General features: G+C 39.6%; 1 protein-coding gene across 1 annotated transcript in view; it reads left to right on the top strand.

Moving 5' to 3' along the window:
* Positions 1-25173, top strand: part of Cenpf (centromere protein F) — a 44327-nt gene extending 19154 nt beyond the window's left edge. Inside the window, exons 10-17 of the mRNA XM_029538795.1 lie at positions 3912-4047; positions 5803-9206; positions 10714-13539; positions 14813-14965; positions 15378-15537; positions 16889-17371; positions 19310-19488; positions 24025-25173. Of these exons, the coding sequence (XP_029394655.1) occupies positions 3912-4047; positions 5803-9206; positions 10714-13539; positions 14813-14965; positions 15378-15537; positions 16889-17371; positions 19310-19488; positions 24025-24228 (7545 nt within the window). The 3' untranslated portion in view covers positions 24229-25173. The remainder of the gene's footprint in view (positions 1-3911; positions 4048-5802; positions 9207-10713; positions 13540-14812; positions 14966-15377; positions 15538-16888; positions 17372-19309; positions 19489-24024) is intronic.
* The last annotated feature ends 1082 nt before the right edge of the window (positions 25174-26255 follow it).

The raw sequence follows: 26255 nt of genomic DNA, 5'->3' as shown, positions 1-26255 counted from the left end.
ACTATATCATCTGGTTCAGAGTCTAAACACCTTTGACATGACTTGCTGGGGCATTTTCATAGTCGGGACATTGTCTTGCAGGTGCTTCTGAAGGCTTACTTTATCCCTACAGGGTCTGGGCTATAGTGCTTTCTCTAGTTCCAGGCTGCCCTGCATTACATGCCTACCATGTTCAAATGAACATAGTCATGTGTAAGAAGGGCTCAGCACAGGGCCAGGATACAAATTTACTATTCATCTTAATTCGTGTTTGTCTGCCCATGAGTACTCTTTAGGGATGAAACAGTAAGAGCTGAAAGGGCTTCCCTGGCTCTTGTACTTTGAACTGTGGTTGGGTCCAGAGAAGTGATTTGTCAGTGAGAGTGCTTAATGTAGCCTGGGGATTATAGTGCTGGTGACAAGTGGGAACAATCTGGATGTCAACCATCTACTGTGTTACCTTGGGGTGATCCCTTCCTAGTCTGCATACAGATGCAAATAATATCTCTTCCTTTCAAGACTATTCATGATTAAGTCCATTTTTTCATATAAAGTATGTGGCCCAGTGCCCAGCATGTAAATGTTCAATAAACCATGGAAGTCCAGGATGTGCTTGCTAGTTTTGTTTCACAAATATCAGTGACTTTTGATGTTAAAATTATTTGCAATTATGTGTCAGCCCAGAAGGGTCATGGACAGGAGACAGTGTATTTGAGAATTTTCATATTTCTGTATCTAATTATAAAGTAAGCACAAACAAGTTTAATATGCTTCTAGGTTTTGGATGCTGAAATGAAGTGACAGTTCTACTGAAATTTTCCTTGACTGTGTTTAGTAAACTAATATACTTCTTGCAATTAGAAATTATCAGTGCTGGAAATGTGATTTAATAGCCCAATCAAGGGTAAAGTTAACATTTAGTATCAAAATGATGTGGGAATTAGATGAGCTGCTCACCCGGCTTCGAGCGCCAGCTTCCATTGCACTGGGGTTTGGCAGTAAAATGCCATCATTGAAAGGCAGGATGAGGAAACGCTTGTTTGGGGACCTTTCTAGGCATGGGGAATCTGTATTGTATTAGGTCCTCTAAGGAATGTGGTCTGGCAGGCAAGAATGGCAGAGTGGAAGGGAGAAAGCACATCTTTGTATCCATTCAGTTCCCACATAGATAGCCTTCACCCAGCAGGGGACATATTGAGCTGTTCTCATGGATGGGATCATGAAATACACACTCAAATTGCACTGTTTCGTCTGGCCCTAGGAAGTGATGCTTCCCTTGCTGCTCCTAAACCAAGTTGCTCTGGGTGGGATCACTTGCTAAGCTCAAGTGCTGGCTTGTGGTCTAGAGATTGCTGATTTCCCGAGTACTGCCCAATTTTGAAAATCACGTGAGGACTGAAGAGACGCTTAGGAGAATATACCCTTGTATGCTTAGCTCATTGTTGCTAATGAGCTACCCAATCAAGACTTAAGTGGCTGTAGCCTCATGGAAAACTAATTGCTGATGGATGGCAGCCTGTGCATCCATTTTCAGATGTTCATTTTCTAAATTTTGGCCTCTTAAAATTCTTGGGTTGGTTGCAGTCATAGATAGCATTATAAGCCTGCTGGGTCCCAGGGTTGGCTGAACATTCCTTCGTTAGGAACCAATATTTACAAAGCAAATGCCAGGATGGAGAAAGGCACTCTGATCTTTGAATTGAACTTGCTGTTTTCTTAAATGTCTGCAGTTATGGACTAAGACACAGAAAGACCAATAGGCATGCAGACATAACAACCACCCCTTCTCCTTTGTGGTACCTGCTCTCTCCAATGCTCCACGCCCACCCCCTGTGGAGGTCCACTCTGTTTATCATGCACAGTCTTCCCAACTTCCTTTTCAAGGCCCAGATTGGATTTGATTGTAAAATAGTAAATCAATACATGATTCAACTCTGATGATCTTGCAACTGTTAGGTTTGGGGAAGAAATACTAATAACAGTGCCCCATTACACATGTCAAAGTACTTAAAGTGTTCTTTCTCTCTTTTACATCTGTGATCTCATTAGTTGGGTGATTATTCTTAGTCTGCAGAACAAACAAGTGATAACATTTCTTTAGTTTATTAATGCTAATTTTAATCAGTTTAATTGTTTCACCTTCATGATTTTTTTTTCCTTGCAAGCTTTATGACTGACTAGTATGCAGGTTAACGTCTCTGTCTTAAGATCTTTTGTAGCTGTCCTTTAGTTCTCATTGATATCTTAATTCCATAGTCAATTTCCTAGTGCAAGCAGACAGGATCAGAACACTGGAGACAAGAGTGTAATACACAGGAGACAAGAGTGTAATACTGTCAACAGACTGTCTCATTTTAATGAGGGAATGAACATATATACATGAACACAACAGCTGCCAGCAAGTTTACAAGTACTTCCAGTAGCCAGATTCTCCCTCTTCTTGAATTTGGCTTTGTTACATGGGTACCCATCTGCTGGTAGTAACCAGACTGATAATTGAAGGCAGCCTTCCAATATAGCATCGCCAGGGCCATCTGTTTTCTAACAGTGCAGTGAGGTTTTGAAGGATGGGTCTTAATTGTTTCTTTAAGATTCAAAAAATGTCTTCCTACTTCTTAGAAGGGTATTTTTGAAATGTAATTAAAAAAATGTCTTACGGATTTCTTTCATTCCATAAGGTGTGAGATACACTTAAGTTCTCTCAGTGGTGAAAATGCCTGTTCTTGAGGGTAGGGTTAGGGTTAGGTGCATGTACCTTTCGGCTATTAAAATATTATTAAAAGTTTCAAGGGGTGCCTTTAATCTCAGTGTTCAGGAGGCAGAAACAGATAGGCCTTCAAGTGTGAGGCCAGCTTGGTCTACATAAATTAGTGTGCCATACGCAAACACTTCAGTTCAATACCTGCAACCAATACACATGGTAGAATAAAAAAGCTGACTACCCCAAGTTGCCCTCTTGTCCATATAAGTGCCATAGCATGCCCTGCCTCTTCAGTGCACGCATGCGTGGATACACACACTAATAAAGGTAATAATATAGAGAAAAACCTAAAGAAAACAAATTTAAGTGTTACTGGAGTTTTGTTTTTTTTTAATGTATCAGTTTTAGGTTATTGAGGAGTAATAACGTTTTCATTTGGTGTGTACATTTGTGTGATTTAGCTCAAGAATTCCTAACATAGTGGAATGAAATTGCGCAATTACACTTTTATGTATGTGTGTGTGTGTGTGTATGTGTGTGTGTGTTCTGTATACATCCTGTGTGTATGAATATTTAATCATGGACCCAATGAACCTGTGAATGCTCAGGCTCCCCTATACATGATGAATTCTGTGCTAGCTTTTGATGTCACATAGATTATTCAGTGCCTTTTTAGCAGTTATCTCTGTTAGATATGTATTGAATGACTAGGACCACACCTTATACCATGGAGGTAATCCTGCTGAAGGCTGAGATGCTATTTTATTTATATATGCATTTTTATAGTATGCATTCCAGTATCCATATGTGACCACTGTAGGCTATGCTGGTGAAAGCATTCATTGAAGGAAATTTTATCTATAAGGGAACTCTTGTGATAGTAAACCTTATACTGCTGTATTTTGTTTTTGGACTAATCTGGCTTGATAGGAATCTGAAACTCTTGTCTTTAATTATCTTATACATAGGCCTTTTTCTTCTGAGCTAACTCTTTAACAACCAGAACGTTTGAAGAAACATATTTCCTGAAGGTATACGATAATTCCTAGGTTTGGTATCTGCTTTTATGATGTAATTTGATTCAAATAACATGATACTTTAATTAGATATTGGAAAGGAAGTTGATTGCTGACTGAGATACAGACAGATCTGTGAAGGACCTTTATTAAAGCAGGAATTGTGACTCCCTTGAGCATTTGTTTAGATTAAAACAAATGAAATCTGTTTTCAGGAAATGAAGAAGGAGAACAGTCTCATTAGGAGCCAGTCTGAGCAGAGGACCCGAGAAGTCTGCCACCTGGAGGAAGAACTTGCTAAAGTCAAAGTGTCTTTGAGTAAGAGCCAGAATTTTGCAGAAGAAATGAGAGGTGTGTGCAGTATCTTTAGAGTTGTCTGTGTATACAGGTGCCATGGTGTGTGTGTGTGTGTGTGTGTGTGTGTGTGTGTGTGTGTGTAGGGGTCAGAGGGCAACTTGATGAAAAAAAAAACAACTCCTTTTACCATATCTTTTCACTATATTTGGAGATCAAATTTAGGTCATCAGGCTTGACACTAAACACCTTTACCCAGTGACCCACCTCAGCAGTCCAGAACTCTATTATTATGTCTTATTCCCATGAGGAAAGATGGATTACAGCCTATCAGAAAAATGTTGTGTCCTTTTCTATATTTACCATGAAACGTCCCTGGGGTTGATAAATTAAGAGCACATGGAATCTCAAAGTGCGTGGTTTTTACTCTTTTTGGCACCAGAGGGTGAACATTTCCGACACAGCACTGTATTGGCAGTGCTCTTTTTCCCTAGAGTGCAGGCCTTTATGTCTCAAGTGTGTTCACTGCATACAGATTGCTGTTTACTCATTACCATTTCTCTTAGAAGTGGAAAAACCCTACATTAAATGCATGCTTTCAAATCCTTTAATAACCATTGTATTTTGATACTTACTTGACTAAATGACTTTATTTCCTGGGTTTACAACCAAAGAATAATCTTGTATATAGTAAATGGGTCCATTTTTTTCACATTCATTTGGAGCATATCTTTTATATAACATTTTCTAACCTGAGATAAGTGCATGAAGAATTTATTTCTAACCTATTTACCTGAATTTATGATACTTCTGTGGGTTTTTTATTTTTGTTTATTCTAGACTGGGTTTTGTTAAAGGTTGGGCATAACTAATCCTCCTGCCTCAGTTTCCCAAGTAGCTAGAACTGAATCCCTGAGACTGCTTTCCTTTTCCATAGCAGGTAGAGACAAAGCACCAGTCTTCACTTTCCTAAGGAAAACTAAGAATGAGTTATGACTGGGTCATTTTTCAGGCTTGATCAAAAGTATGATTGTGTGAGGCCCACAAATGCAGAGTAGTATAATGCATCTCAAAGGTGCTGTGTCACAAACCTTTAGGTCAATTTGAATAGGTTTGAAATTAGTGGATTAGAATCAGTGTAGTTTTTCATTTAGCATTACATTGTATTACATTAGTTTGCATTATTTACTGTAGAAGCTTTCAATTATTTCCTTTTACCCTTAAACCCTTTTATCACTGCTTAGTGAAAATAGTTCCAAGTAGGGAGGGCTATCAGTAGGTCAGAAATATGGTGGTGATGAGAGCTTCCTCTTGAATCTCAAATTCTCTCACTACATTTACTAAGGAGGGGTTAGAATGTGCATAACATTTTTACCCACAAATATTCAACATGGATTTTTTTAAAAAAGGGAATAAATCTAAATACTCTAAATTTCCTGGTTGTTTTATACATCATTTTTACGAAGCTACTTGAGATATTATAAGATATATTATGATACTAAAATGGCCATTTTTTCTCTATCTTTATATAAACTTATATAAAATAATAATCTAAGGTAATTAAAACTAGGTGAATTACTTTCAAGGACTCCAGCATTAATGTCAAGTTTTACAGGATGTGACAGCCTATTAATTTCAATACTTTTTTTTAAGAGTTTAAAATTATATTTTATTTATAGAATTCATAGACTAGACATGTTAGCCAATTCTTTCCTACTGAATTATACCCTAATGCCAGAGTATACAATTTTTATGAAATAGATATTTGTTATAAACACTGACAACTTTGTGTTCACTTGTTTGTTTAAATAGCTAAGAATACCTCTCAGGAAGTCATGTTACGAGATCTTCAGGAAAAACTAAATCAGCAAGAAAACTCACTAACGTTAGAGAAACTGAAACTTGCCTTAGCTGATCTGGAAGTACAGCGAAACTGTTCTCAAGATCTCTTGAAGAAAAGGGAACATCACATTGAACAACTGAATAATAAGTTAAATAAGATAGAGAAGGAGTTTGAAACTTTACTGAGTGCTTTGGAATTAAAAAAGAAAGAATGTGAAGAATTGAAAGAAGAGAAAAATCAGATTTCTTGTTGGAAAATTGATAGTGAAAAACTCATAAATCAGATAGAATCAGAAAAAGAAATCTTATTGGGTAAAATCAACCACTTAGAGACCAGCCTCAAGACACAACAAATAAGTCATGACTATAATGAGAGAGTAAGAACACTGGAGATGGAAAGAGAAAACTTTACTGTGGAGATTAAAAACCTTCATAGTATGTTAGACAGCAAGATGGTAGAGATCAAGACACAGAACCAAGCTTACTTGGAACTGCAGCAGAAATCTGAGTCCTCGGACCAGAAGCATCAGAAGGAAATAGAGAATATGTGCTTGAAAGCAAATAAGCTCACCGGGCAAGTTGAAAATTTGGAATGTAAGCTTCAGTTATTGTCAAGTGAAGTTGTGACCAAAGACCAGCAGTACCAAGACTTGCGGCTGGAGTATGAGACTCTGAGGGATTTGCTCAAGTCCAGAGGATCTTCTCTGGTGACAAATGAGGAGAATCAGAGAAGTTCTGAGGAGAATCAGAGAAGCTCTTTGGCTTTTGAACAGCAGCCTGCAGTGAGTGATTCCTTTGCAAATCTAATGGGAGAAAAAGGAAGCATAAATTCAGAAAGGAGTGACTGCTCTGGAGATGGGGGCCGAAGTCCAGAAAATGTAGCAGTGTTACAAAATAGAGTCACTTCACTTGAAAGTTCCTTAGAGTCTCAAACCCAGATGAATTCAGATTTGCAAAAGCGGTGTGAAGAGTTGCTACAAATCAAAGGGGAAGTAGAAGAAAACCTCATTAAAGCAGAGCAGATTCATCAGAATTTTGTGGCTGAAACAAATCAGTGTATTAGTAAATTACAGGAAGATGCTGCAGTTCATCAGAATATTGTTGCTGAGACTTTAGCAACCCTTGAGAGTAAGGAAAAAGAGTTACAGCTTTTGAAAGAAAAATTAGAAGTCCAGCAAACAGAGGTTCAAAAGTTAAATAAGAATAACTGTCTTCTTGAAGGTACTCTGAAGGAACTACAGCTATTATCTGACACTCTGAGCTCAGAGAAGAAGGAAATGAGTTCTATCATCTCATTAAGTAAAAAAAACATTGAAGAGTTAACCCAAGCAAACGAGGCTCTCAGGGAAGTTAATGAGGCCTTAGAGCAGGAGAAAATTAATTTATTCCAAAAGCATGAGAAGATTACAAGTTGTATAGCAGAGCAGGAGAGAAGCATTGCAGAGTTGTCTGATCAGTACAAGCAAGAAAGACTTCAATTATTACAACGGTGTGAAGAAACAGAAGCTGTGTTGGAAGATCTCAGGGGAAACTACAAAACAGCACAAGAAAACAATGCTAAGTTAGAATGCATGCTCAGCGAGTGCACTGCTCTTTGTGAGAATAGAAAAAATGAACTGGAACAGTTAAAGGAAACATTTGCAAAGGAACAGCAAGGATTCTTAGCAAAATTAGCTTTCACTGAAGAGCAAAACAGGAAATTAGTGCTAGAGTTGGAGATAGAGCAACAAACTGTGGGATCTGAGATTACAAACAGCCAAAAGCATTCCATGAGTGAGACTGATGGCTTAAGGCAAGAATGCTTGACTTTAAAGGAAGAGCAAAATGAGCAACAAAACGAAGTTAGCAACGTAACACATGAGAATGAGCAACTGATGGAGTCAACACAGACCAGACATGATTGTTATCTCGAAGTAGAGCCAGTTGAGAACTCTGTAAAAGCAACAGGAGGTGAGATAAGTAAGAGTAGTTCCCAGTATCAGATGGATATTGACACTAAAGACATTTCTCTAGACAATTATAAGGCACAGTTGGTACACCTAGAAACTTTGATAAGAATTTTGGAAGTACAGCTTGACCAAAGTGAGGAGGAGAAGAACAACCTGCATCGGGAATTACAGACAATTAGAGAAGAGCTAGAAACCAAGAGTTCACAGGACACTCAGTCACAGGCAAGGACTGGTCTTAAAGACTGTGAAATAGCAGAAGAAAAGTATGTGTCAATGCTCCAGGAGTTGTCAACAAGTCAAAATGAGAATGCACACTTACAGTGCTCTCTACAGACAGCAATGAACAAACTGAATGAGCTAGGGAAAATGTGTGAAGTTTTGAGAGTTGAAAAGTTACAACTAGAGTCTGAGCTGAATGACTCACGAACAGAGTGTATCACGGCAACTAGTCAAATGACGGCAGAGGTCGAGAAGCTAGTGAATGAAATGAAAATGCTAAACCATGAGAGTGCTCTGTCCCAGAGTGAACTGATGAAAGACACCTCAGATGTTGAATTTCATGATAAACCAAACCACACATCTATATTCTTGACTCCTTTGGACAGTAGCAATTTCTGTGAACAAATGACCTTGTCAAACAAAGAGGTCCGAGTGCACTTTGCTGAATTACAGGAGAAATTCTCCTGTTTACAAAGTGAACACAAAATTTTACATGATCAGCACTGTGAGGTGAGCTCTAAGATGTCAGCACTGCGTTCCTATGTTGATACATTAAAAGCTGAAAATTCTGTCTTGTCAATGAATCTGAGAACCTTGCAGGGTGACTTGGTAAAGGAGGAGCCTGGAGCTGAGGATGGGCATATTCTGCCACTGTCATTCTGTGGGGTAGACAGCCCGTCTCTGACAAATTTAGGAAAAACATCCTTTTACAAAGACGTTTTAGAACAAACTGGAGACACATCTCATCTAAGTTTAGAAGGGAATGCTTCAGCACATTCTTGTGACGTCGATGAAGTGTTTCACAGCAGCCTGGAGGAGGAGAATCTGCCTGAGAAAGAAATCCCACCTGCCTCTGTGAGGACTGTTGAAGACCTTGAAATCCTATGTCAGGTGTACTTGCAGTCCCTCAAGAATCTAGAAGAGAAAATTGAGAGCCAAAGGATTATGAAAAATAAGGAAATTGAAGAGCTTGAGCAGTTACTGAGTTCTGAGAGGAAAGAGCTGAGCTGCCTTAGGAAGCAGCATTTGTCAGAAAAGGAGCAATGGCAGCAGAAGCTAACAAGTGTCACTTTGGAAATGGAGTCCAAGTTAGCAGAGGAGAAGCAGCAGACCAAGAATCTGTCCCTTGAACTTGAGGTAGCACGACTTCAGTTACAGGAGCTGGACTTAAGCTCAAGGTCTTTGCTTGGCACTGACTTGAAAAGTGTAAGTACCTAGGATATACATGCTATTTCTCTGTGTGCATGCCTAGTTAAACTCAGTAAATCTTTATTGGATTGAATTCATATGAAATCAAATTTGAGTATTTTTAGGGTTTAAAGAAATAAATGAAAACATAACCAGGACTCAAAAAAGTGAGGAAACTACTTGAGGAATAAATGTCCGTTATGACTTGTTTTAAATATTTTATGGAAAAGCACCAAAAAATGTTTTTAAAGACTGAAGTTGTAAATCTTTGAATGTATACTGTCTTAGTCACTGTTCTATTGTTGTGAAGAGACACTGTAACCACAGCAACTCTTACAAAGGAAAGCATTTAGTTAGGCTGGCTTACAGTTTATCAGCTTAGGGAATTATCAGTATGGTAGGGAAGTATGGTAGCACAGAGGTAAAGATGGTGCTGGAGAGGTAGCTGAGAGTTCTAGATCCAGATTGCAGATTGTCAGGCATCAGGAAGAGAAAGAGATTCTGGGCCTTGCTTGAAACACCAAAGCACCCCCCCCCCCCCGACATGCTTCCTCTAACAAGGCTACAGCTAATCCCTGCTAAGTATCACCACTCCTTAATGACCAAGCATTTAAATATATTAGCCTGTGGGGAGACCATTCCTATTCAAAACACCACCTTTACTTTACACATATACTGGAAATTAATAAGGTACACTTAAATATTAAGAACTTATGAGCAGTGAGTGATGTGTTAGGGGGGCTTCACGCCTTTCAGACTATTTTAAATGTTATAATATTAGTTACTAAGATATAAGAAATTATTTAAATGTTAATTTTTTTTTTTTTTTTTTTAGCAGTTAGCAATGGTATCAGTTACTTAAAGAGGTTTATTTTATACTTTAGTTCCTTGTGGTTTTGTCTTTTCTAATTGACCAGCTTAAATACTAATGTGGTACAGTTTATTCTGTGAGGTGAAGGTCATAGATCATTTTGGGGTGGTGGTTGGGGTAGTCATGATCATAGTGCCCCACTTTATATGAAATTGAGACAAAAACATGCACTTTATCCAAGAAAGTACTGACTAGGATGAGGTGTTTGGGCAGACAATCTGCTCATAAACATTACTGCTTTTCTTAGTAAATAAATGAAGACTAAGGATCAAAACATTAACCATTTTATCTGAAGTTTGTTAGCCTCTCTTATTTGATAACCACAAGAAACTACTCTTTTAAGCTTCCTAAAACATTAAAAGCTGTGAAAGAAAGATGTAATTTCCATATTAGATGTAGTGAAATAAATGTCTTGGAGGATTAATCCTTATGATAAATAACTTACCCAGTGCTTTGCACATAGGTAGAGCCCACTGAATGCTCATGTTGACTGTCAAGACAGAGCAGGATGGAATGAAGTGCTGAGAGTGATGCTATTTGGAGGGATATACAAAGCAGTACCCATATGAACAGTTTCTATAAAGTAATAGTTAAACCATTGATTCTATTTTGATTCTTCCAAAAAATAAAATGCTTTCTTGGTTTATATTATAGGCTGTTCATTGCCAAAACGATAATTATGATATAAAAGAATCAGAAGTATATATTTCAGAGACTACAGAAAAAACACCAAAGCAGGACACTGATCAGACTTGTGATAAAGATATTCAGCAGGACCTTTGTCTGGAAACTTCAGTCACTGAGGCTGAGACTACCAGGCTCACAGGAGAGGGGTGTGAAGAGCAGCCCCTGAAGACCAATTGTGAGGCACCAGCAGAGGTCAAAAACCAGGACTGTTCAGAATGCATTTCTGAATTGTTTTCTAGTTCCAATGTTTTGGTACCCATGGATGTTCTGGAAGATCAGGGGTCTATCCAGAATCTCCAGTTGCAGAAAGACACTTTAAATGAGAATTTAAGATTACTTCCTGAAGTAGAGGACTGGGACAAAAAAGTTGAAAGTTTGCTAAATGAAATTATGGAGGCAGATTCAAAACTGAGTTTACAGGAAGTACAGCTAAAGATCAAGATTGCAACATGCATACAATTGGAAAAAATAGTCAAGGACCTCAAGAAGAAAAAAGTTGATTTAAGTGAAAAGTTGGAATCCCTTCCATGTAACCAGGAGGTATGTCTGAGAGTAGAAAGGTCAGAAGATCTTGGTTTTAACTTAGATATGGGAGCAAATGAGTTAAGTGAATCTACTAAAGATAATGCAACCAACCCAGAAGACAATTATAAGGACAAGTTTCTTGATATGGAAAGAGAACTGACCAGAATGAAGTCTGAGAAAGCTAATATTGAGCATCACATCATATCTGTAGAAACTAACTTAGAGGTGGTTCAAGCAGAGAAGCTCTGTTTGGAAAGAGACACTGAAAGTAAGCAGAAGGTTATCATTGACCTTAAAGAAGAACTATTTACAGTTATAAGTGAGAGAAACAGACTTCGGGAAGAATTAGATAATGTGTTAAAAGAAAGCAAAGCACTGGATCAGATGTCTAAAAAGATGAAAGAGAGAATAGAAGAGCTGGAGTCTCACCAAAGGGAAAGCCTCCGTCACATTGGGGCAGTAGAGTCTGAGGTCAAGGACAAAGCAGATCTCATTCAGACTCTGTCCTTTAATGTGGGTGAGCTATCAAAAGACAAAGCTCATCTCCAGGAGCAGCTGCAGAATTTGCAGAATGACTCACAAGAATTATCTTTGGCGATTGGTGAGCTGGAAATACAAATTGGACAACTGAATAAAGAAAAAGAATCACTGGTCAAGGAGTCTCAGAACTTCCAGATCAAGCTGACTGAGTCAGAATGTGAAAAGCAGACAATCTCTAAGGCCTTGGAGGTGGCACTGAAGGAGAAAGGTGAGTTTGCAGTGCAGCTGAGCTCAACCCAGGAGGAGGTGCATCAGCTGAGACGAGGCATCGAAAAACTGAGTGTCCGAATTGAGGCAGATGAAAAGAAGCACCTCAGTGCTGTGGCGAAACTGAAAGAAAGCCAGCGTGAAAGTGACTCATTGAAGGATAAAGTGGAGAATCTGGAGCGGGAATTGGAGATGTCAGAAGAAAACCAAGAGCTGGCAATTCTTGATTCTGAGAATTTGAAAGCAGAAGTGGAGACCCTTAAGGCACAAAAGGATGAAATGACCAAAAGCCTGAGAGTTTTCGAATTGGACCTTGTTACAGTTAGGTCTGAAAGAGAAAATCTAGCAAAGCAGCTACAAGAGAAACAAAGTCAAGTGTCAGAATTAGATGAATTGTGTTCTTCCTTGAGAAGTCTGTTGGAAGAGAAGGAGCAAGCAATCGTACAGATGGAAGAAGACTCTAAGTCTGCAATGCTGATGCTTCAAATACAGTTAAAAGAACTCAGGGAGGAAGTGGCAGCCTTGTGTAATGACCAAGAAACCTTGAAGGCCCAAGAACAGAGTCTAGACCAACCAGGGGAAGAAGTGCATCATTTGAAAAGTAGCATTCAAAAGCTGAAAGTTCACATAGATGCTGATGAAAAAAAGCAGCACAAGATCCTAGAACAACTGAAGGAAAGTAAGCAACATGTAGACTTGCTTAAGGACCAAGTTGAGAACCTTGAACAAGAATTGATACTATCAGAGAAAAACATGATTTTCCAAGCTGAAAATTCCAAAGCAGAGATACAGACTTTAAAATCAGAAATTCAAAGAATGGCCCAAAACCTCCAAGACTTGGAGTTAGAACTTAATAGTACAAGGTCAGAAAATGAAAATCTCATGAAAGAATTAAAAAAAGAGCAAGAGCGAGTATCTGACTTAGAAACAATACATTCTTCTGTTGAAAACTTACTGAAAGATAAAGAGCAAGAGAACATACAGATGCAAGAGGAAGCCAAAAAAACAGTGGAGATGCTTCAAACTCAGTTAAAGGAGCTCAACGAGACAGTGGTTTCCTTGTGCAATGACCAAGAGGTCCATAAGACCAAAGAACAGAATCTGGGTAGCCAAGTACAAACTCTTGAACTTGAGAAGGCTCAGCTGCTACAGGACCTTGGTGAGGCCAAGAATAAATATATTATTTTTCAGTCATCTGTAAATGCCCTCACTCAAGAAGTAGAAGCTGGCAAACAGAAACTAGAGAAGGAGGAGGAAGAGGTCAGGACACTGAAAGAGCAACTTAAAGGTCAGGAGCAGCTTGTGTGTAAACTTGCCCAAGTGGAAGGAGAGCAGCAACTCTGGCAGAAGCAGAAACTAGAACTGAGAAATCTGACTATTGCGCTGGAGCAGAAGGTCCAAGTGCTGCAATCTAAAAACGACACGTTGCAGACCACCTTTGAAGCACTGCAGAATTCCCACAAGAGTTTAGAAAGTGAACTTGGATTGATAAAGTTGGAGAAAATAGTGCTTGTTGAAAGAGTAAGTGTCATTACTTGTGATTTTCACGTGGAAGTATGGTCAGGGAGGGAGACACTTTGTGTTTATATGGTCTTGACTACAGAAACATTGAGTCAGCTCAAGCAGCAGTGATTGCTTTAATGTGCTTGTAAGGGACATTTTTGTGAATTAGATTAGTTTTTTGATGTGACCTTCACATCTTGGATTTGATATAGATAGTTCTAGGTTCTTATCTACAGTTGAAGTTCATCACGGTATAATAGCTCTTTATCCAGCAGAGAACCATTGTGGCAAGAATGTAACAGATTAAGGTCAGAAGCCGTTCTCTGCCCTTCTTACCTTTAGAAGAAAGAATGCCTAAAGATACTGTAATTAGGACCAGTGGGACACTCCTAGCTTTTAGGGTGGGCTTGAGAAAAATTAGACTGATCTGTGAAAGGGATTCCTTCAAATTAAATGTTTTATTCAACAGATAATTAAAAAGGAATGTCTAGAAAATGAAGTCTATCACAACTGTATTTTCTAAGATTTGCGTGTTTATAACCTTAATCCTTAGCATGGATGGTGGGATTAGTATATCTAAGAACTGATAAAAATCTAAGACGGTAAATAAAAACTAAGGCAATCCCTTAAAACATTCTCTAATGTTAATTTAAATTAAAACCTTTATGAATGGTTTTAAGACTCAGGAATATTATCTTTCTTTTTTTTCTTACTGCTATCTTAAATCTTTGCTGAGGAAAAAAAAAATGGAAGCACACTAGTAGATTTTGAGTATACTAGGTGAGTGGATTAGTTGGGGGAAAAGAGTGGTTAGCCAAGTTCTATTTTCTCTTTCTTTCTTTCTTTCTTTCTTTCTTTCTTTCTTTCTTTCTTTCTTTCTTTCTTTCTTTCTTTCTTTCTTTCTTTCTTTCTTTTTCTTTNTCTTTCTTTCTTTCTTTCTTTCTTTCTTTCTTTCTTTCTTTCTTTCTTTCTTTCTTTCTTTCTTTCTTTCTTTCTTTCTTTCTTTTTCTTTCTCTTTGTTTGTTTGTTTGTTTGTTTGTTTGTTTGTTTGTTTTTCGAGACAGGGTTTCTCTGTGTAATCCTGGCTATCCTGGAGCTCACTTTGTAGACCAGGCTGTCCTCTAACTCAGAAATTCACCTGCTTCTGCCTCCCAAATGCTGGGATTAAAGGCGTGCGCTACCTCGCCCCACCAAGTTCTATTTTCTTAAAGAAACTGTGTGGGCCATAACAGTGGTTAATTCACTCAGAACAGACCACCCAGAGCAAGTGCTAATGAAGATTAAATTCCAGGTTAACACAATGACTGGGAAGGAAGCAGAGCTACAGGGGGAGCTGCATGATATGCTACAGAAAACTACACAGCTGAATGAAGAATACAATAATGAGAAAAACAGGCTAACAGAAGAATTAAAAGTGCTGGTTGAAGAACTAAAGAACACCAAAGTAAGTTTCCATGACAGATAGATAGATTCCTTTGCCTCTGCTAATTGTGTATGCCTACTCTGGTTGTCTTTGTAAGACACTGTAATGTGTCAGTTGTTTCAGCTTTTGGAACCCAAGCAAATGTGCTCAGGTCTGTAGTGATCTTCACCATCTGATTCTTCAGTGAGCCTAGGAGCCATGGGATATTACTTTAGGAACCATGAACCTTGTCATGCTGAAAACAATTTCCAAATCCATACTGGTTGTTGGGGAGAATTAGGGAGCTGAGTAGAGAGGGGTCTTATTTTATGCATTTTGAGATCTTATATTTTAAACATAACTGTACTATGTGCTGCTTTAATATGTTTTAGTTTTTTTTCTATATACTTAAATAAAATTCAAGGTTTTAAATGAAATTACATCTGTTTTGTAGGCAGCACACCTTAAATCTGTGAATCAGCTTGAGAAGGAATTTCAACGTGCTCAGGGGAAAATAAAGTTGTTGCTCAAATCCTGTAAACAGCTGGAAGGAGAAAAGGAAGTGTTGCAGAAAGAGCTCTCCCAGCTTGAAGCTGCACAGAGGCAGAGAGCAGGTGGGTGTTCGATGGGGTGCTCCGTGTGCAGGCTGAAAATAGATAGCTTCAGTGCTCAGTTCTGCACTAAGTTTCTAAAAGGAGTTTAGTAGTTTTTTAGTAGTGTTTTCTAATTTCTGAACTGTGGTCTTAACCTTGTGTAAAGACTTAACTGTAGTTAAGACTATAGGAGTCAGAGTGAAGCCTACATTTCGAAATAGAATTATTTCCATGAGGGAAAGATGGTACCCTTTGCTAATGGATTTCCATAAAGAGTTTGCTGTTTTGGTAGTGTTTGAGTTTTGTTTTTGTTTTGTTTTTTGATTTGTTTGTTTGTTTGTTGTTTTTCGAGACAGGGGTTCTCTGTGTAGCTCTGACTGTCCTGGAATTCACTCTGTAGACCAGGCTGGCCTCAAACTCAGAAATCTGCCTCCCTGGTGCTGGGATTAAAGGTGTGCGCCTCACCTCTCCCTCTCCCTCCCCCCTCCCCTCCCCTTCTCCCTCCTCTCCCCTCCCCTCCCCTCATTGGTAATTAACCATGCTGCTTTTATCCACTCACACTCTGCTTTCTCCATGGACACCCAGTGACTAGTATGTGTGGGAGGCTTCTAGAGTATGGCAGGGCAGTGCAGTGCAGTGGTTTTCTACCAAGAAGCGTGATTGGAGTAGGTTTGGAAAACTGGGAGCTGTCCTCATAGATCAGTGGCCACCCCTAGCACCAGAAGCTTACTGAGGCCCTGCCTTGATGTGGTTCTACATTTGTACCTGCTTCTCCCTGTATTCACTCAAAATGCTTTCACAGTCTTTAGTGACTTAAATTTTCATAGGCTGGCACCTGTCACCAAAACCGTGCAGCATAGACTTTATGATCATTACTGAGTTACATTGCTTATTCATTCTGGTGCTTATTCAGAATAGGTTGGGAAAAGAGGGATATAAAAAGTTAGTTTGCTTGGCTCTTGTAAATAATTCTGTAAGGGGATTTAAGTTTTGTTGGGTTTTAGTTACACTGTTATGTATTAGACTGTTTCATATTCTTCAGACATGAATAGAATGTGTTCCTTAATGTCTGGAAAAGTCCAAAGACCAGGCTTAAAGATTACCTGCTGGGGGCTGGAGAGATGGCTCGGCGGTAAAGAGCACTGACTACTCTTCCAGAGGTCCTGAGTTCAATTCCCAGCAACCACATGGTGGCTTATAACTATCTGTAATGAGATTCAGTACCCTCTTCTGCTGTGTCTGAAGACAGCAACAGTGTACTCACATACATGAAATAAAAATAAATCTTAAAAAATAAATTTACCTGCTGGGAAGTGTCCATTATTAATGGAGTAGTGGCAAGTTGTGTGACGGGATCACTTTGTTTTTACAGGTTCTCTTGTAGACATTAACGTACATGAATTAATGACTGAGAACAAAGAGCTGAAAGAGACTCTGGAAGAAAAAAACAAGGAAACGGATAAGTACTTGGATAAGTACTGTTCCCTGCTTATAAGCCATGAGGAGCTGAAGAAAGCCAAGGAGATATTAGAAATAGAAGTTGCTCGACTGAATTCACGGCAGTCCAAACAGGATCTCCAGAGTTCTCCTTTGCTTAATTCTTCCATTCCAGGACCGTCTCCAAATACTTCTACTTCTGTCAGTGAGAAGAAGTCAACATCTGGCCAAAATAAAGCTTCAGGCAAGAGGCAAAGGTCCAGTGGGATTTGGGAGCATGGTAGAGGGGCAGCAGCTTCTACAGCAGAGACATTTTCTAAGAAAAGCAGGAAATCGGACAGTAAGAGCACTCACCTTGCTGAGGACGAGCAAGAGACTGAGTTTGAGCCAGAAGGACTCCCAGAAGTCGTTAAAAAAGGTATGCAGAGATTATATACAGAATTATAGGGGTGAGGATGCATCTCATCTGAAGACCTGAACTTTAGCTTGCATATGGCCCTTTGTTCAAGTCCTTGTGTAAATATGTGAAGTTTTGAGATTTCACATAAAATTGGCACATGGGAAGATAGAAATCTTTACTTTTTAGGTTTTTAAATATTGCACAGTAGCCCACTGCCTGGAGAAACTAGTTCATTTTTAAATTGGTGACATTATAAATCACTGAGATTGACTATATCAGCACAAAAAGCTGGTAGACTTGGAAATGATTGCTAAGTGTGTTTAGAAATTCTGTTTTCAGTTAGCCTTTCCTTTCTTGGCACAAGTGGGCTGGTTAACAAGGCCCCCTCTCCCCAGAAGTAATAGTTTAGAACTTTGAAAGCTACTTGATATTGTTGCAGTGTCTAAAATCACAAGTAGACTTTTATGTTCTTTTAACTCTGGTCTTTTGTTTTTTAGTTCTTTCTGATATTTTGAGACAGAATCTTGCTGTGTAGCCCAGGCTGGTCTTGATCTTGAAGTATTTCTGTTTTAGCCTTTTTGTGCTAGGATTATAGACATATGCCATACCCAGTTCAGTCATATAACTTTTATTTATTTATTTATTTATTTATAAAATCTACAGCAGGTTGGGTCTTCTGCCCTACACCCTGAAATCAAAGCTGATGAGAAGAGTGGGCTCCCGAGTAACTGTTTCCCACGTATTTAGCTAGCTATCACTCTGTAGTATAGGCCTGTGCTTAGAGCTGAGTGCAGTTGTAGAGTACTCTGTTGTCACTTTTTTGTTTTTTTGTTTTTGTTTTGATGTGATTTGTTTTGGGTTTTCAAGACAGAGTTTTTCTGTGTAAGAGCCCTGGCTGTCCTGGACTCACTTGGAGGCCGACCTCACTCAGAGATCCACCTGCCTTTACCTCCTGAGTGCTGGATTAAAGGCATGTGCCACCATGCCTTGCCCCCTGTGATATCCTTCAGTGTTTCTGTGACTAGTCTTCTCTACCCCAGTCAGGTCAGTTCCTTTCCTGGGAGGAGACAATGTGAGCAGATACAAAGACACTCTTAGGAAGTGCAGCCTGCACTACCTGATTGCACTTGAGCCTGTTTTCCTTAAGTCACTCACTGTTGGCTTACATTGACTCTGAGACAAGAGCTGGCCTTTTCTCATCCTAGTTCATTTGTATTAAATGTCCTACCTGTCTTAGAAAATGCAAGGTAAAAAAAAAAATAAAAAAAAAAAAAAAAAAAAAAGAAAATGCTGGGGAATACAACCATATAGAAGAAGCCATTTTTTTTTCCTTACGGTATAATGTGATTTCTCCTTGATCCTTTTTCTCATTGTGGTGTCTTTGAAATCTTTTATCTTTGTAATAAGGAATAACCTGTTAATTTTCCATTNGCAGCCTGCACTACCTGATTGCACTTGAGCCTGTTTTCCTTAAGTCACTCACTGTTGGCTTACATTGACTCTGAGACAAGAGCTGGCCTTTTCTCTTAGAAGTCAAAGCTTTTCATTTAAAATCTCTGAGAAGGGAAACATTAGACAAAAAAAAAAAAAAAAAAAAAAAAAAAAAAAAAAGAAAATGCAAGGTAATACAACCATATAGAAGAAGCCATTTTTTTTTCCCTAAGGTATAATGTGATTTCTCCTTGATCCTTTTTCTCATTGTGGTGTCTTTGAAATCTTTTATCTTTGTAATAAGGAATAACCTGTTAATTTTCCATTTCATCTGATGACTACCAAGGCAATTATGAAGTTTAATACATTGTTTTCCATGACCGAGGGGAAACTATGTTTTGTAGTTAATTTTACAGTTATTGAACCTTTGTACATGCATGCACAAACATCTGACCTCTATTGCCAGCCCAGCCAACCCAACAGCTGATCAGTGCCGTTACCAACAAGCAGCTCTTTTGCCCTTAGGGTTTGCTGACATCCCAACTGGAAAGACAAGCCCATATATCCTTCGGAGAACAACCATGGCAACCAGGACAAGCCCCCGCTTTGCTACACAGAAGTTAGTGGGATCCTCCCCATCTCTGGGCAAAGAAAATGTTGTAGAGTCCTCCAAACCAACAGCTGGTGGCAGCAGATCACAAAAGGTAACGTGTGAATGTCATTTCCTCCCTGTTATCCTGGAAGTCTGTTAGCAGGCCTAGGGGTGAATATTATTGCAGTCTCTGACTCAGGGGCCTGAATGAGCAAGTCCAAGGATACACATCAGTTTCCTGAGGCCTAATCCTCTACTGAAAGGGCTGCTTGTGAATAGCTTTCTGGAAAGTGTTGGTGTTATGGGAAACCCAGTACATTTGTCTGAGAGTTTCAAGCATGGCTTCAGTGGTTTATACAGGTGGTTTTCCTTTGGGCACAGGTTTTGGTCACTGTTTATCTGCCCTCCCCCATCAAAGCTCCTAATTCTCTATGGCTTGTATTCACTCCATTGGGCAAACTGTGAAGAATATTTGCTTGGTGATTTTTATTTCTAATATTGTAATTCCTACTAGTAGCACCATTTCTGTAAGCAGTTGCATGTGTTTCACTTAACTTTTATTTTTAAATCTCAGGTTTACCATGGACTCTCTGTGTAGCCAAGGATGGCCTTGAACTTGTGATCTTTGTGCCTCTACCTCCTGAGTGCTGGAGTTGTAGATGTGCACCAGCACTCCCCATTTATGCTTTGTGTATGCTTGTCAAGCTCTCTGCTGTATCCCAACAACATTTTATTTCACTCAGGGTTTATTCATTGTTCTGTTACACTGTAGTGCTTTAAAAGAATGGCGAGAACGACGTTCATGAGGAAGCCTCCCCAGGTTCACGCCTCTTTTGCAGCTTGTTTGTATTTCTCAAACTAGGAACCATGGGGATATTCTTGGCAATTTCTAGAGTAACTTCAAGAAATTTTAAATTTTTGTGATGTTACTTTGCTCACCTGTCAGAGTTTATATATGCAGTCCAATAACATTCAACAAGTACAGTGGCTCCCATATACTATTATACGAGTGAGCATAGCTCTAGGATCTTAATATAACAGAAACCAGAAACATTGGTGATTAGTTGTATCAGAACAGCAACACATTGCAAATTGGTTTGTTTTGATTGATGACATTCTGTATACAGTTAAACCTTGTAATTTGCTTTCTCCTAGCTTGGAGCTGTGAATGTTAACCTTGAAATTACTTTAGTAATAAGATTTTTATAAAGATAAGAAACCATCCTATGTAGTCCCCACAGAGTCTGTTCTTTTTTCTTTCTTTTTTTTTTCTTTTATTGGGAATTGATGGTAAAGGCCATTTGCATGTGGTGTTCATATTTATTACCTAGTAGAAAGGTTTTTGCACACTAGGGGGCCTGCACTCTACACTGCTCTCGAGCCTGCTGCTACAGAGCAGTAACCATGGTTTCCTGCAGATTTGTGTTCCCTGCATTCGCTACATGCAGTAGTTGGCGCCAGCAGTTAGGAATTACAAAGCAGTTTTGTGCACTTGAATGACAGGGGACCCTCTTAAAACCAGGGTCTAGGAGACTATGATTAGATTCACGTTTTAAGAATCTAGCCGAGTCATTTTCAGTTTAAGTCAGCATTTTCTGACTTCTCTGTTCGACTGAAGTGCTTTGGCACTAAAAACTGGAAAGTCTCCCCTAAAGTGAAATCTGGCAAGTCCTTATATTAGTTATTAATAACTGATGAGTTCAATGTAGAAAAAAAAATGGGTAAGATGCATTGGACACAGTGTTCTGTTTATTATGTCACTAGGAAATCCTAGTCTGCCGGAGACAAAGGAGCTGCTGCTTATAGACTTGATTCCCTGAATGGTGCTGCTTGGTGGGCTGGCCTCTGTAATTTGTAAGGCCACTGTGGATGGTGTGAGGCTGAGGGTACAGGGTCAGCTGGCAGTTCTTTGAGGACATTGTATTTTCCCCTGCTAGTAGGATTTATTTCCACCAGGTCACCACATCTATCCTTTCCATCCTGGCTGCAGGCATCACTGGTAAGATGGGTAGTGGCACTATTTGATAGAAGCAGGGCCTTGCCAGGCTGTGGACCATTCAGAAGCAAACTGTCTACATGAGCATCACACTCACAGTGTAACTGATTCAATTCTGTGTCAGACAAGGGACTGTAGTCCCTTGCTTAGGCCTTGCTGTTTCAGTTCCTTCTCTCTGAGTGGTCCATCAATCTCTCTGCTTCCGTCCTTTCCTTCTTCCCATCTGAACCTAAATACTGAAAACCCTAGGTCTCTTAGATTCAAGGGAGACCTTGTCTTGGTGTCATTGCTTCTTTTTAAAAGCCATCACCAACAAACCTTTTTCCCTTCAACTTTTCACCAACTCCTGGTCCTTTGCTGCTGGCTTTTCAGTGTCCTGTGCACAGGATCTGAGGTGAGAGCAGGCTTTCAAGGGGTTTGACTTATATTTACTGTATTTTCTGTAGTGCAAAGTATCTTTTTTTTTTTAACCTTATTCCATATTTTATTAGATATTTTCTTTGTTTATATTTCAAATGTTATCCCCTTTCCTGGTTTCCCCTGCTACAATACCCTCTCCCTATCCCATTCCCTCTCCCCCTGTTAACCAATCCAACCACACCTGCTTCCTGGCCCTGGCATTCCCCTACACTGGGGCATAGAGGCTTCACAGGACCAAAGGACTCTCCTGTCATTGGTGACCAACTAGGCCATCCTCTGCTACATAAGTACAAAGTATCTTAACTGCTGTTAAAGCCACATGCTTTCTATAGAAAGAATATAAATGGGAAAATAATCTCCAGTCTTATTTTTGTTTCAGAATCTTTAGAACCTAGAAATCTTACTTAGGGAGTGTCTGTTGTATGCTTATTTTTGGGGCACCACACTGAAGACCAATCTGTACTTGCAAAGTAGCCTTTCTTTTTAAATTTTCCTTACCTTTTCCTTCTTGGGGAGGGGTGAGGTACAGTACTGGGTAGAATTATCGTGCATTTCTGTAGATTTCCACCACTGAGCTACATCCCCAGCCTTCCTTTTAAATTTTTGTTTTAAGATAGCATCTCGCTAAGTTGCCTGACCTGCTTCCTAGCAGGTTCAAGCAGGCCTTAAAAACTGCCATTTTTTTCCCCCCTCAGTCTCTTGAGCATCTGGGATCCAGGCCTGGGCCACTGGGCCCATTAATGACTGGTTTTGTTTTTAGCTGCTCACTATTGTGCAGGCTGGTCTTAAACTCCTGAGTTCAACTGATCTCATCTTGCTGCCCTGCTTTCTTCTAAAGGTTTTGTACTTGAAACTTCCATTCTTGCCTTTAACTTTTTGTTTTTGTATTTCCTTGTATTTCACCTTATTTTGGGATAGGGTCTCTTATTGATCAGGAGCTCACCAAGTAGAATAGACTATCTAGCCAGCAATCCCTACAGTGCTGTCATGTCTCAAATGTATATATATAGTAGGTCCTCAGGTTTACAGTACAAGCACTGTACCAACAGCCTGGTCTCCAACCCTTCTTATCCGATTCTCATCCTCACATTTCCTCACTGTTATGTATGTCATATGCTTTGACTCCTCACCTACAGCAACATCTTACCTTTCCTTACAGCTTTGTTTTCTGGTATACTTTCTTTCATCTAAAAGACAAAACACCATGGGAGATTTGTTCTTTCTGGACTTAATTATTAGATAATTGTTTCCCAATCCAATATGGAAACAACACTATTAAGAGAGTGATTGACACTTCTATATGGGTCCTGGGTGTTTGACATACTGTAAATACAGTGTTTTCCTCTGAAGTCAGTCATCTGCATTTGTATTGCACTTACTGTGAATGCCTCAGGGACTCGGGACTTATGAGGCAGGTTTTGGTTCTCAGGAATTTGTTGTGCATGTACCTTGTACTCAGGTGCATTGTGGGTGTTAAAAATGAGTGTAAGTAAATTAGATGCAGTCTTTACTTTCAAACTGTTTGCCTTCAGTTCTGAAATGCCACACTTGCTTGAGAGCAGGGCTCTGGCCATCAGTGATATCAAGAGAAGTCTGAGACTTATTATATATAGGTTGTGTCTGACATTGTAAATTCCTGTTAGGTAACTTCTGCTTTCAGGGAGGCAGATAATAAGATTGTAGTCGGGGGGCTGGAGAGATGGCTCAGTGGTTAAGAGCACTGACTGCTCTTCCGAAGGTCATGAGTTCAAATCCCAGCAACCACATGGTGGCTCACATCCATCCATAATGAGATCTGACGTTCTCTTCTGGTGTGTCTGAAGACAGCTACAGTGTACTTAGCTATAACACTAAGTAAATCTTAAGGAAAAAAAAAAACTGTAGTCCCTCCCACAGAAGAGCCCTAGGTGGTAGGTGCTGACCACTCCTGAGAGTGACCAGACCTTACTGCACAGACCTCTTACGTCCATCATCGAGGAGGCTGAAGCAGGAGGATCACAAGTTCAGTGCTCTCTCTACCCTATAAAGTAGGTTCAGAGCTAGCCTGGGCAGCAACGTGAACCTCTATCTCAAATCTAAAGTAAAAAGATGGCTGAGAATGTAGCTCACTGGTGGGTCACTTGCCTAACACAGATAGTGCCCTTGGTTCAGTCCCTTATAGAACAAAACAGTGATAACCATCAAAAAATATGGATGCATTTTTGAGCCTCTAACAGATTATGTATGTTGCAGGTCAAGGTTGTTCAGGAGAGCTCAGCGGATTCACACACTGCCTTCCAAGAACTCCCAGCAAAATCTCTCACAGCCAGTAATATTCCTGGGAGAAACTCTACAGAGAGCCCCAGGGAGAGCCTGAGGGCCAAGCGGGTCTACCCTGCCTCCAGCCCTGCTGCTGGGCCTGATTCCATGAACAACGAAAACTGCCGGGTCCAGTGAAGTGTCCACTCAGGGATCTGGAAGGTGGCATTACTCAAAGGAACCTGCCTGTGGGGACTTGTCTTGAGCCAAGGACACATTATCTGTCACTAGAGAATTCCTGACTCTATGCTGTGTGTGTGGTGCTCAGGTCTCCCATATGTAAGACTGCAAACGTTTGAAAGCCCGTATTACCTAGTAGTCCTTATTCTTAACCCTAAGTGTAAATATAGTGGCTAGAGCTTGAGAATCTGCTGCAGTTAAATGGAAAGCGCCATGATTTGTATGTGGATTTTACACTTAGTGCTGCAATGATTTGATTAGGATCTTCCTGTGTAGGTTGTCAGGCATCAAATCATTGTAGATCAAGAGTTGGAGCTGAGTTCAGTGAGGACAGCCTGTGTGCACAGCGTGTGGTATGGTCCTCCTTTCTGTGTGTCTCATAATTTCCTGCTTATATCACCCGTACATAGCGTGTGGGGAGTTTGCAGTGTGCACTTACTACTCGTTAGTCTGATTGTTTCAGACACTTTAGTGGTGGTGTAGATCATGTTTACTGTCACTGTTTTCCTGTCATCATAGTTCTTTTGGTATATATTTCTGTGTCTGGTATATTAAAATATGTTCTTTTAAACTTTTTTGTAAAAGTTATTTCCTAAATATAAAAACATTATGACTAGCACCACTATGTCTTCTTAACTAAAACCACCTCCCATAAAAGTAAAAATGTTTGAACAAATGATACATGTCTTTGAATGTGTTATACTAGCATACTTACTGAACATGAGACATACTGTAGAATGTTGGTCATACAGATGGTTTGAGAATATGGGTATATTAAGCTAGTATCTTGTGCTCATTAAATATCATTTGTAAAGGTACAAGATCGAAATGTTCCCATCTGTCTGTTGATAATAGGGCTTGAAAAGATGAAGGCATTTTGACTCAATAACAAATAAAAACACTTGTCTAAGCCTCTATGCCCTTGAATAAAGGAAAAGGCTTTTCAGGCTTTAAGTTAGTAGTAGACGATTTGTTCCTGGCTTTCATTTCAGATTGGTATCAAACGTTCACAAACACGGTCATTTTAGATTTGAAAATTGTCTCCTGCTGATGGTTTCACTGTTGGAAGAGAAACCACTAGCATTAAGGTGAATGGTCTCCATCTCCTGAAAGCGATGCTCTACTCTCTCAGGTTGTTCCTGTCCCAAGGCCACCATGTGCTCCAGTGCTGAGGTCAGGCCAGCAGCTTTAAGGGATGCCGCCAGAGATGGAAAGATCCCATGCAGGGTGTCACCGAGGACTTTCCAGGGTCCTTAGGAATGGCGTCCTCTTCTTGTAGGTCTGCCGTAGCTTCTCTGTGACATGGAATACTTCCATTACCAGAAGCAATGGACTCATCTTTTGGTTGAGTGCCAAACTGAGGGTAAAGAATGGCTTGTTTCTTGCTGCAAATGAGGGATATGTAGACGATGGTTCTTGGAGCAGTATCTGAATAGAAAGCAAAAGGCTTCCCTTGGTGAAATGCCAGTCATTATGTGTGGACACATTTCTGAACATGTTCTGTGTGGGGTGAGAAGGTAATGACAGGTTCTGGCTAGCACAGACCTCATCTGCCTGCATCTCTCTCCCAGGTCCTGGGATTAAATGCATATACCACCAAGCTTCGCAGGTCAGTGCTTGAACTTTAATATTTATAATCCCTTTTCACATGAGACTCTGTACCTGGTATATAATACAAATCAGATGTATACTGATAAATTGAAAGTTTATTTTAGGCTGAGAATGTTACTCAGTGTTCAAGTATTGTGTAGTATGCTCAAGAACAGGCTTTGATCCCAGTACTGCCAACAAAGAAAAACAGTCTTTTGGTGTACACATGATTTAACCACTTTTTTTTTTTTTAAGGAAACAAATTGCTTCCCAATGAGATGAATATCTATTTTACATTACTTAAATCTTAACATTTGCATTTGATAGTGCAGGGTGTAAGAGCACTTAGTGTTCTCTTGATTGACAGAGGCTTTATGATCATCAGTGTGGGGACC

Source organism: Mus pahari, chromosome 5, assembly GCF_900095145.1.
Source record: "Mus pahari chromosome 5, PAHARI_EIJ_v1.1, whole genome shotgun sequence".
NCBI classification, from domain to species: domain Eukaryota; kingdom Metazoa; phylum Chordata; class Mammalia; order Rodentia; family Muridae; genus Mus; species Mus pahari.
Note: the sequence above shows the minus strand (reverse complement) of the source record. Positions and strands in the feature narration are given on the sequence as shown.